General features: G+C 42.9%; 1 protein-coding gene across 1 annotated transcript in view; it reads left to right on the top strand.

The window, feature by feature from the left end:
* Scn8a (sodium voltage-gated channel alpha subunit 8) overlaps positions 1-12,188 on the top strand; it is a 171,050-nt gene that overhangs the window by 92,584 nt on the left and 66,278 nt on the right. The window contains exons 7-11 of the mRNA XM_038342097.2: positions 2,685-2,906; positions 4,228-4,291; positions 6,573-6,714; positions 7,024-7,230; positions 8,489-8,782. Coding sequence (XP_038198025.1) covers positions 2,685-2,906; positions 4,228-4,291; positions 6,573-6,714; positions 7,024-7,230; positions 8,489-8,782 — 929 coding nt within the window. The remainder of the gene's footprint in view (positions 1-2,684; positions 2,907-4,227; positions 4,292-6,572; positions 6,715-7,023; positions 7,231-8,488; positions 8,783-12,188) is intronic.

A 12,188-nucleotide genomic window follows, 5' to 3' on the forward strand; every position in this document is an offset into this window, starting at 1 on the left:
TAGCAACATTCTTTTTGATTCAGTTAAAATAGCAATGCCAAGGGCATTAGATAATCATTCGGTATCCAGATAGATGTTTTTCTGTGCGTTTAAAAGAGGTAGCTGTATAAGTTCTTTATTAAAAAGTCTAGGTGAAGAGACAGTCATTCATCAGTGATCCACCCAGTTGTTCTGTTTGGCTCACTCTTCAATCACTTAAATGGCTGAACTTGAATTATTGGACCAGTGTGGACCTACCCCACCCAACCCAGGCAAAATATAATGAGGAATTTTCATTTTCAGAAGTGGTATGGAACTCAGTTGCATAATTCTGGGACTCTACGTGACGTGCCTAGCTGTGAGAGCACAGGCCTTGGGCATTAAAGGTCATTGGCATCTCATTTCTTGACTCTCTGCCTTATCTTTAAAGGCTCTGAGAAAAGATTCATCAGCTTCTCTCCTTAACTGCCCACTGCCGTGCGCATCCCATGGGAGAGAACTGAGGTCTTAAGTTTGTTAGAATAGTGACTAACTGGACTTCTTAGTGTCTGGGCTACTTCCCAAGCTATAGCCCTGTGAAATTAAGAGTCTGAGTAGAAAGCCTCATCTCTGTAACCCAGGCAAGCTCTCTTCCCCTTTGGTTCTGTAGCCTCCAGGGAAGGCCGTACTGTAAGAAGACCCAGGCCTCTGCACACTTTCCTCTTTAGATACCTTTCTGGTTATCTGTAAGAAGAGAAAAAAAATCTCTATTATTTATTCTTTCAATAAAAATTTATTAAACTTCCTGTTTTGTGCCAAATCCTAGACTAGGCACAACATCCATTGCTACTATTAGACTCAAGAAGAAAAATCTGTTGAACTTATCTCTAAGCATTTTGGGTAGTCACTTACAAAATACAGGGTTCAAAAAGTATGTCCAAACACCCATTAGATCATCATCACGTGGATTAGCCCTGAGCAGGGACATTAGCCCAACCAAGTCCCTTTGAGGGGGCACTAGATATAAAATAATGACCCGCGACACATGCTCTGTGTCATATCCTGCATTAAATACTTTTTATATTTATTTTACTTAAATGTCTTGACAATTCAATGAAATTGGTATTGCAGATTTTTATAGATGAATAAATTAAAGCTCAGACAATAATAATTAGCCTCATTCACAATGCACCAGCTGCTCTGTTAAGTAGGAAACATGCTCAGTCCTCATAGTGGTCTGGTGATCAGCCGCGACTGTCTCTTTATTTACGCATTTATTTCTGGTGGTGTGGGGGGTGGAGACCAGGGCCTTCTCTGTGCTGGGCAAATGCTCTGACATCTCTCATGGCCTTGTTCTTATTATCCTTTTAAAGGTGAAAATGCTGAGATCCCAGAGGGTTGGTTGTAGTGCCCAGATGATCTATGTAAGTAGCACACTTTCTTAGGATTAGTGATGAGCTACCACCCAGCCAGGGCCAGCAATGCTCGCTCACATCAGCTATCCCTGGAATGTCAGCCTTGTATTCTTGCCATCAGCAGTTGATCAAGGTTGAACTCCTCCCTGAGGCCTATGTGTCACGGATCAGAGTCTCCTCTTGCTCATCTTGAACACTGCAAAAGTGTTCGTGTTTTGTGGACCATGTCCTATGATAGCCTGCTGTTGGGCATGCTGAGGATTGTCATACATAGACTCTTTTGGCTCAAGCACTATAAACCTATAATTATATTTTTATGTGTATCCCATCATTAATATCTTCTTATGCAGCGTGGAAGTGACCATCTTCAGGTTTAAATTGAAACCATTGTCTCACATTTTAAACCTCAAATTAGGACTGTTATAATTCCTTCAGAGGCATGTGCCTGCCATGCACAAAACTGAATTCAATTTCCAACACCAACCACAAAAATAAAATAAAATAAAACCTTACATTAAAATGAGTTACAAGTATTCTCTTTTTAATATAAGACACAAGAAAGGTTACTGTAGCAAGCAGGACAGGCACTTTTAAATGGAAAGGCAATCTGTAAATACTGTATTGATAGCACTTATCTTTGCAATACATCAGCATTTCTAGGGTTCTTCAGAAGCGATGTTGTGCCTTCTTGCTTCTTACTAGCTTATAAACTATTCAGTGGTTCCCTTTCTGACTTGGAAGCCTCCTTAATCCCTGGTCCTTTTTAATTTGTTTACTCAACAAATCTTTATTGTGAGTTAGATGCTACAGATACAACTGTGGACAAGACAGTCAGAAAATGTGTTATAACCATGACAGATGCTTCAGGGGCGACTAGAAGGCTCTGCTAAGGCGGTAGCAATGGTAGGAGAGGGAGGCGAGTTGGGAAGGCAGAGAGGGATCCTGGGCAGTGCTTTCACTGAGACCAGAAGGGGAAGGAGGAGTTGGTGGGGAGGGCAAGAGAGGGATGGAGCATTTGGAAGGACGGATTGGTATGTGTGAAGGCCTTGGGAAGGAAAGTACATCCGGGGAGGAAGGAGCCACGTGCTAATAGAAGCAGCTTCTTTTCTAAAAGGATTATTAACTTAGAAATGGATACTTCTGGAAACTTACAATTCCACCTATTACTCATTCTTATTCTGTGTGCAAAGATGCAATGGCCGTATTTCAAGAAGGATTCTATGGGAGACTTGGAAGTAGGACTAAGTGGGGGGCTAGGGAAAGTAGGGAGGACTTTGAGTTGACTCTGTTTTGGGGGCTCTGTCTCTTTAGGCCTGAAGACAATTGTAGGCGCCCTCATTCAGTCTGTGAAGAAGCTGTCTGATGTGATGATCTTGACCGTGTTCTGCTTGAGTGTTTTCGCCCTGATTGGCCTGCAGCTGTTCATGGGGAATCTTCGAAACAAGTGTGTGGTGTGGCCCATAAACTTTAACGAGAGCTATCTTGAAAATGGCACCAGAGGCTTTGACTGGGAAGAATACATCAACAATAAAAGTAGGTGTTCCCTCCACTGCAAGAGGAAAACTTGACCCAAGGTTACTTATCAGGGGCCACTGCTGAGCTACACAAAGTGGTCTGGGCCAGAAAGGTTTAGCACTGCCAGACTCGACCTGGGATACCATTCCCCTGTCTCCAAGGCAGGACTGTGCAGAAGCTTTTTATCTTTATTTTATATTTCATTTTATTTTTAATCAGGGTTCCACCGTGTAGCACTGGCTGTCCTGGAACTCGCTCTGTAGACCAGGCTAGGGTGATCCAGACAGAGATCTGCCTGCCTCATTGTGCACCTCTACATCTGACTAAGCCTCAGCCCTTGAAAACCAAGTGAACGGTTAAAATGTCTTCAAGTGCACTCCTAAACTTCTACTTTTGATGTCATGCCTAGAAGCTCAGCATGCTGCTTTCCACTACTGTTTACCTGAGAGAGCTAAGCGTTCAGTCTAGACTGTGCTTAGGAACTGAAGCTCTTGAATGCTCGTGAGAGCTTTGCAGTAGCTTCTCAAGGGAGTCGGGTGACACCATTTGATCTTAACTACAGTTAAGGAGGTTTTATAACTTCATTTGAGAAATCAAAGCATTGGGATCTTACATTAAGGAGAATTTGGTATAACAATGCTTCTATTAACAACAACAAAACAAAACATCACTAGTCACTGAAGAGTCAAGAAAGTGTTGTAAAGACGACCTCAGGGACAGAGCCTTCTGATTTAAAATAGGACATGGCAATAATGTCCAGAGCAGGGTTTTAGGACATCTTGATGAAAATATTACAAGGGTTAAAAGGTCAAGTTGAATAAAGGAATGAAGATCTCAGAAACTTACTTTAGACTAGTGGTTCTCAACCTGTGGGTCATGACCTATTTGGAGGGTCATATAGCAGATATACTGCATAGCAGATATTTACATTATGGTTCATAACAGTAGCAAAATTACAGATACGAATTAACAATGAAATAATTTTATGGTTGGGGTCACCACAACATAAGGAACTGTATGAATGGGTTGCAGCACTAGGAAGGTTGAGAACTACTGACATAGACCCTTTAATCCATTTAGCAGAACCTGGCACGCAGAGATGAAATGACTGGTGACTACAGCTTCACCTCAAGGGCTTTCCGGTAGCTCTTAGCTTTAGACACACAGGAGATCATTAATGGTAGGAATTCTCATCAGCTTTCTGCTGTTGAGAAAGATTTATATGAGCTGAAATCAATAGCTGCTCCTGCTGGCAAGAGCAACCTTATTACTGTGCAACCCTATTCTCTCATTCACTGAAATCTGCCTATTCATTTCCTGCCTCTTCCAATTCTTCTAGCAAACTTTTACACGGTTCCTGGTATGCTGGAACCCTTGCTCTGTGGGAACAGTTCCGATGCTGGGTAAGTAGCTCACCCAATGTTATTCTTCCCTAATGTGTGTTGGATCAAAGTGAGCAAGGCTCTCACTTTCTTTGTGCACACTTACTGGGTCTGACACATGGGTCTGACCTCTTGGATCACTTAGATTTTCTTTCTGTTTCATATTTGATGATCCAGGGTTGACGTTTCCCTAGAAGGTGGCTGCACGAGTAATCTCAAACTAAAATCAAAGCTGTGAGAAGAAGGGAAACTGTGGCACCCAGTAGCTTACCTGCCTCCCAAGGGCCCTCTCATCCTCCGTTAGCACAGTTACTGCAATTTGGAACAAGGACACTGTCTCAGAGAGAGTTCAGCATCCAAGGACAAACCAAAGAGCACTAGGCCTGACACAATGGGGAAGGGATAGCATAAATTGAGATACCAGTTTAGAATTAGCTTCTGTTTGAGCTGTTTTGAGCTCTAAGAGTGTTGCCAAGCCATCCAACTAGTCTTGGCTTCCTCCTTCATGGCATAGTTCTAGTAAGCTATGCTCTCTCCCTCACAGGGTTAATGTAAGGGGCCTGTTAAATACTATCCACATAGCTATTCTGTAAGCACATGTAGGGTGTTGGTGGTTCACCATATAATATTACACACACACACACACACACTATACTATCCATACAGCTATTCTGTAAGCACATGTAGGGTGTTGGTGGTTCACCATATAATATTACACGCACACACACACACACACACTATACTATCCATACAGCTATTCTGTAAGCACATGTAGGGTGTTGGTGGTTCACCATATAATATTACACACACACACACACACACACACACACTCTATAATATTATCCATACAGCTATTCTGTAAGCACATGTAGGATGTTGGTGGTTCACCATATAATATTACATACACACACACACACACACACACACACACACACACACTCACACACACACTATACTATCCATACAGCTATTCTGTAAGCACATGTAGGGTGTTGGTGGTTCACCATATAATATTACACACACACACACACTATAATACTATCCATACAGCTATTCTGTAAGCACATGTAGGGTGGTTTTGGTTCACTCACTACATTGGTCCCCTAATATATGCTGTTTTAGTATGACCCTGACAACCAGAAATTGTTTTATATTAGAGTAGATACTATAAATTACATTAAGAGAGATATCAAATGAGTCCAAAGGCAGGAGAAATCATATAATTGACATCATATAATTGAAATTGTTGTAAATTAGGTCAACACACCAAGTGTTAAAAGAACAGACAACCAAGAACTTAACTTCCAAGTATTTGTCAATGACAATAGCAGCTAATTTGAATTACTAATTAATCAATTAATAATTTGAAATTATGCATTAATATGGATGTCATATCATAAGGCAGTGATTCTTATGCTTGGCACACATCCAGCCATCTGGCCTATCTCTAAAGTGTACATCCATGGGTTCCGCCCACTGAGCTCCCAACACCTAGGTGTGCACAGATCTCAGCATCTTCATCCTTGAAGACTGCCAGGTCACTCAGACTCTAGGCCTTCCCCAGACGTTAGCTAGCTGTTAGTTTCTTCCCCTTCTTCCTCATCCTCTTCCTCCTTCTCCCCCCCCCCTCTGTGCTTATCTTTCTTATAGCGTATTATCCAGGCTGTAAAGGTGGATATGTCTATCTCCAAGGGCATGGAATAGATGGGTCTGTGTAATCTATTATTTCCAAGGTCATGACTTGGGAGGATTATTTTGAAAAGTTCTAAACTTCCTTTCTCATTCTGTGTGTGTGCATGTGCACGTATGTATGTGAAGCACAATTAATAAAAATTCAGAGAGAGAAATTGGGGTTCAACCTGAAGATCTGAAAAACAAAACAGCCAACCACTGACTATTACCTCAACCTCAGTCCAAAATGACGATCCTGCCTCCAGGAATCTCAGAATGAGATTGTGTTTGAGAGCAGTCTCTCTAGGGCTGGAATTAAAGGCGTGCACCATTACCACTTGATTTCTAAGGCAAACTAGTGTGGCTACTGGGATTAAAGTGTGTGTTACCATTATCTGGTCTGTAAGGCTGACCAGTGGGGCTGTTTTACTCTCTGATCTTCAGGCAAGCTTTATTTATTAAAATATAATAGAAATGCCATCACATTGTGTGTGTGTGTGTGTGTGTGTGTGTGTGTGTGTGTGTGTGTGTGTGTGTGTGAGTGTGTGTGTGTGTTGCCAGAAATAAAACTGAGGGACTTGAGGTTCCTAGCTGTGTCTCTGTCCCAGTGTATGTCCCTTTCTTTCTTCAGGCAATGCCCAGAGGGATACCAGTGTATGAAAGCAGGAAGGAACCCCAACTATGGCTACACAAGCTTCGACACTTTCAGCTGGGCCTTCTTGGCATTATTTCGCCTTATGACCCAGGACTACTGGGAGAACTTGTATCAGTTGGTAAGCAACGCCTCTTTTTCTATAGTGATGTTGTCCACATGAGGATCTGATGAGCTGGGGACTTCTGTGTGACAGACCTACAGGGAAGATAAGATGGGATTGAGAATGGTGTTTCCCACACAGCAGGGTGGGTGAACTCACCCAGCTCTCAGTCCCATTTCTTGAGTGTTTAGTCATGGTCCACTGTAGCTTATGCCTTGACAGCTTCAGGCTGGCCTGGAGGTTTGCAGCCTGCTGTTCCCCCACACATCACTTTTTTCACACATATTTTCAGTGAAAATAGCTGAGAAGATGGCCTTTGTCTTTCAGACCTTACGAGCGGCTGGGAAAACATACATGATCTTCTTTGTCTTGGTCATCTTTGTGGGTTCTTTCTACTTGGTGAACTTAATCTTGGCTGTGGTGGCCATGGCTTACGAAGAGCAGAACCAGGCAACGTTGGAAGAGGCCGAGCAAAAAGAAGCTGAGTTCAAAGCAATGCTGGAGCAGCTCAAGAAGCAGCAGGAAGAAGCCCAGGTGGGTGGCTCTGCATCTTCTTCCAGATGTCGGTGCTGCTGCTCCTGCCACTGCAGTGCTCGTCTATTGATTACCTTAGCTCAGCGTCCAGCTGCTGTGGTGACTAGGAAGTTAACTTGTGATGAGTAGTTAATGCCGTGCTTCGATAAGCCTGGTCTGGTTTGTCTATTGACCTAGTGCTGGGGATTGGGTATCCTGAGCACAGGTGCTCTACAATGGGACTGCACCCCCAAACACAGAAAAACATAGTGAGCCTGTTATGGATTCACTATGGCCATAGAGTATTATTTCTCATTTAAAAGAAAATATGGGGAGAGAATTCTGTCAAGTAGAGTACTTTCCACACAAGCATGAAGACCTGAGTTTATCCCCCAGAACACACAGAAAAAGCCAAACACGATGGCCCACATCTGTAATCCTAGCCGTTAAGAGGCAGAGGTAGGTGGATCCCAGGGATTCCTGGCAAGCCAGCCTAACCTATTTTGTCAGTTCCAGGCTAGTGAGAGACCCTATCTCAAAAAACAGGGTGGCCGGGCGGTGGTGGCGCACGCCTTTAATCCCAGCACTCGGGAGGCAGAGGCAGGCGGATCTCTGTGAGTTCGAGGCCAGCCTGGTCTACAAGAGCTAGTTCCAGGACAGGCTCTAAAAAAAAAAAAAAAAAAAAAAGCTGCAGAGAAACCCTGTCTCGAAAAACCAAAAAAAAAAAAAAAAAAAAAAAACAGGGTGGATGGGATCCTAGGTTCACCTCTGGTCTCAACTGCTCACTCTGATACATAAGAACATGCTACGCATGCAGACACACACACACACACCATATACATACATATAAAAATAAATACTTTTTTAAAACTTAAAATGAAGATATAGGCATAAAACAAAATTTAGAAACAATTGTGATTCTATTACTCTTACCATTTATTATTCTCATATAAATCATACACATATGTAGACATATATATGTATATTAATATGTAATATGATTTCTAAGCATTCATTTCCGTTGTTGTTCACTAAGGAATCCTTTGTATGAAGATCCCTATGTATGGGATCCTCAGAGTAAATCCCTAACGTGCTTGCTATGAGTGCAGGTCACTCAGGCATGTGTACCAGGATGCAAGCTCACCCAGTAGGTGGTAGCAGCCAGTGCTGACCACAGCCTCCTCCTCAGGGCAGGCTCCTGTCCCTGTCTGTCTGTGGCTGACGTGGGTGGCCCCAGATTATGCTTGTGACAAAGTCTGTCGCTGTGGCTCTTTCCTAGGCTGCTGCGATGGCCACTTCAGCAGGCACTGTCTCAGAAGATGCCATTGAAGAAGAAGGTGAAGATGGTGTTGGCTCTCCACGGAGCTCATCTGAACTTTCTAAACTCAGCTCAAAGAGTGCCAAGGAGCGGAGGAACAGGCGGAAGAAGAGGAAGCAGAAGGAGCTCTCTGAGGGGGAGGAGAAAGGAGACCCCGAGAAAGTGTTTAAGTCAGAGTCAGAAGATGGTATGAGAAGGAAGGGCTTCCGGCTGCCAGACAACAGGATAGGGAGGAAGTTTTCCATCATGAATCAGGTAAGCTCTTTGCATTGTCACAAGCCTAAAGAACCCTCTTTCTTCATCCTGCTTGGCCCTGCAGCTCCCAGACTCATCCCTACAATGGCCTTTCTCCCCAGATGGAAGCCTCCCAGACACTTTTCCTTAATCCTGACCTTCCTGTGAGCAGCAGCTCCAGGGCCCTACTATCACAGTGGGCAGCCTTGCTTCACACTAGTAATTACATCACACTGCCGATTACATCACACACTGCCGATTACATCACACACTGCCGATTACAACACATTGGTGATTACAACACATAGGCAATTACTTCACACTGGTGATTTACAACACACTGGCAATTACATCATGCTAGTAAGCCTTGAGGTCAAACAGCAGGAGGGGCTTTTCTCCTATATGTGGTGGGACTGCTCTAATTGTATGTAATTGTTGCAAATAATAGCTGTTGTGAAAGTCCTTTTTGAGCGTGACAATTTCTAACAATTAATTTTTATTGCCATACGGTGTTATAAATTATCCTGTAATATATTAAAAACCTCCAGTTTTCGCCGGGCGGTGGTGGCGCACGCCTTTAATCCCAGCACTCGGGAGGCAGAGGCAGGCGGATCTCTGTGAGTTCGAGACCAGCCTGGTCTACAAGAGCTAGTTCCAGGACAGGCTCCAAAGCTACAGAGAAACCCTGTCTTGAAAAAAAAAAAAAAAAAACCTCCAGTTTTATCCAGCTTTGATAAATGTGGAAATTAAGACCAGGTGGAGAAACTGTCAATTGCTTATCATTTTATTATTGTAAATATCAGCATATGATGAACCACTTTGGGTTTTAAAAATATTTGGTGACCATTTAATTCCCATTTCAAAATGCTACAGACTTGTTAGCCGTGGATAGAGCACAGTCACAGGGAGGGAACAGTGTATTTGGTCAGGCGACAATCCATGGAAGTCTTGGATCAGGATTTATTTATTCACAGACAGAATGGAAATAACACAGAATGAAGTGGCGCTGCTGCCTCTTTGTCCACCAGGGAAGGATGGGGAAAGCTCAGGACCAGGTCATTGAGCTGTGGCATTAGGAAGCCTACCACATCCCAGAGAGAGCATCTTCCTCGCTTCTTAGATGGTCACGTATCCTCAGAGAAGACTGCCCATCGAGCCAACCCATTCCGTTCCATTGGTCATTAGACTGAATGACCAAATTCCCAAAACATTTCTCCTTTCTTGTCTAATTAAGAAGGTTTTAATTCTAATATAAAACTAAAATTATCAAGTATTTCCCAGAGAAAGGAAATAACATAAACAAAAATGAAACTACAACCAACAAGAACAACATCCAGCAAGTACACATTCCAGATTTCCAGACCGTAGGTGACTGGAAAATTACAACAATTGTTCCAATAGTTGTCTTTCCTGAAGAGTCTCCGTCTTGTACCTAGTATGCCCTTAGGTAAGATTGGAGAAGGCTGTAACTATAACAAGTCTTAAGCTCCATCAAAGACCTGAGAAGGAAAGTAATATTAACTGAGTAAGCAGGAAGTGCAAGCAAGCAACTTCCAAAAAATGTAAGATGATAGAAACAGCTGGCTTCCTGGACAGTTATCCAAGGTTTCTCTGTAATATTGGGGCATCCAACTTTGACTATAGGACTATAATATCTGGCAGACCACTTTTAGAAGTAGGATCTTGTACTGTCACAAGATCACTTTCTAAAATACAATTCTCGTTCATGTAGCAAGAATTTATGGGGTAGCTACCGAGACTGAAGGATCATCCTAGGTCCTAGATATTAAGAGATGGTTAAACCTCATCCCTGCCCTCGGGCTCTTACTGTGTAGTATGCCATCCAGGTGTAATGTCTCTTTCTCTCCCTCTCTCTCTCTCTCTCTCTCCCTCCCCCTCTTCTCTCTCTCTCTCTCTCTCTCTCTCTCTCTCTCTCTCTCTCTGTGTGTTACATATATTTTTAAAGGTTTATTTATTATGTATACAACATTCTGCCTCCATGTATGCCTGCATTCCAGAAGAGGGCACCAAATCTCATTACAGATGGTTGTGAGCCACCATGTGGGTGCTGGGAATTGAACTCAGTACCTCTGGAAGAGCAGCCAGTGCTCTTAACCACCGAGCCATCTCTCCAGCCCCATATATTTTTCATAAATGAAGCATATTAGGGTTGTTTTGGAGTTGTGTGCCAGAACTTTCTGGGAAATATAAGTTCTGAATGAGTCTTAAAGGATAGACAGAAATTAGTCCCAGATAACAAATGTGTGTGCTGATGAGGCGGAGGCAATAGAAAAGGATGCTCCAGGTTTGAAAGAAAAGTATATTATGGCTTAGACATCCCAAGTTTGAGTTACTTGAGTATAATCAAGTGCTGAGGTCTTTCAGGCATCAGAGTAAACAAGAGTGACAGTTCTAGGAGGATGTCCTGACCTGAGCATAGACACTAAAACCATGAACCTATGACACTACTTAGGAAGAACAAATCAGGTAAAGAACACAGGCTACAGACATGACTGTTATGGTTCATGGATGCTAAAAGAACAGTGGTTTGGTAGGCTATATGAGTAGAAGGGTTGGAGAAAACAGGACAGTAGTCAAGTGGACTGAAATTGAACAGAGGTACCTAGTGAAATTTGAATTGAAACTATTCCTTCAACCTGGCAGCAGAAGAGTCATTGAGGACTTAAGTGACACAATGTAATACAGAGTGAAGATGGGTACCGTATTGAGTTAAGTGGAGACAACCAATACAAATTTAAAGAGTATGTTTGGAAGCTTGACAACCATATCACATGCTGGTAATTCCAAGACTCAGATGGCTTAGGCAAAAGAATGCCAAGGCCAAGGCCAACATGGGCTATATAGCAAGACTCTGTCTCAAGAAAACAACACACAGCTGTGTGTAGTGGCGCTTGCCTTTAATCCCAGCACTCAGGAGGCAGAAGCAGGTGGTCTCTGAATTCAAGGCCAGCCTAGTCTACAGAGTGAGTTCCAGGACAGCTAGGGCTACAGAGAAACCCTGTCTTGAAAGAAGGAAAACAACACATGTAGCCAAGATGGGTCAGCTGCTCTTCCGGTAGACCCAGGTTTGATTCCCAGCAAACCTTCTTCTGGCCTCCACCAGCACCAGCCATGCACATAGCACACAAGCATACACACAGGCAAAACATACACATAAAATAAAATTTCAAAATAAATAAACACACAAAAGAGTATGGATGAAAATAAGGATCTTTTATAATGGGGACAAAAGCTGACAAAGTCAGGTTAGAGAGTGAACTACAAAAGAATAAAAATGGGTGACCATCTTGGATAATGGGAAATAGATGTAGTTGTTAGCCCGAAAGGGACACCATATCCCTTCTTCCTTGAAATCTCAGGAAAATAGGCAAGGGCACAGCAGATGTTTGTAGACATAGATGCTCCC

This window comes from Arvicola amphibius, chromosome 9 (assembly GCF_903992535.2).
Source record: "Arvicola amphibius chromosome 9, mArvAmp1.2, whole genome shotgun sequence".
NCBI classification, from domain to species: Eukaryota; Metazoa; Chordata; class Mammalia; order Rodentia; family Cricetidae; genus Arvicola; species Arvicola amphibius.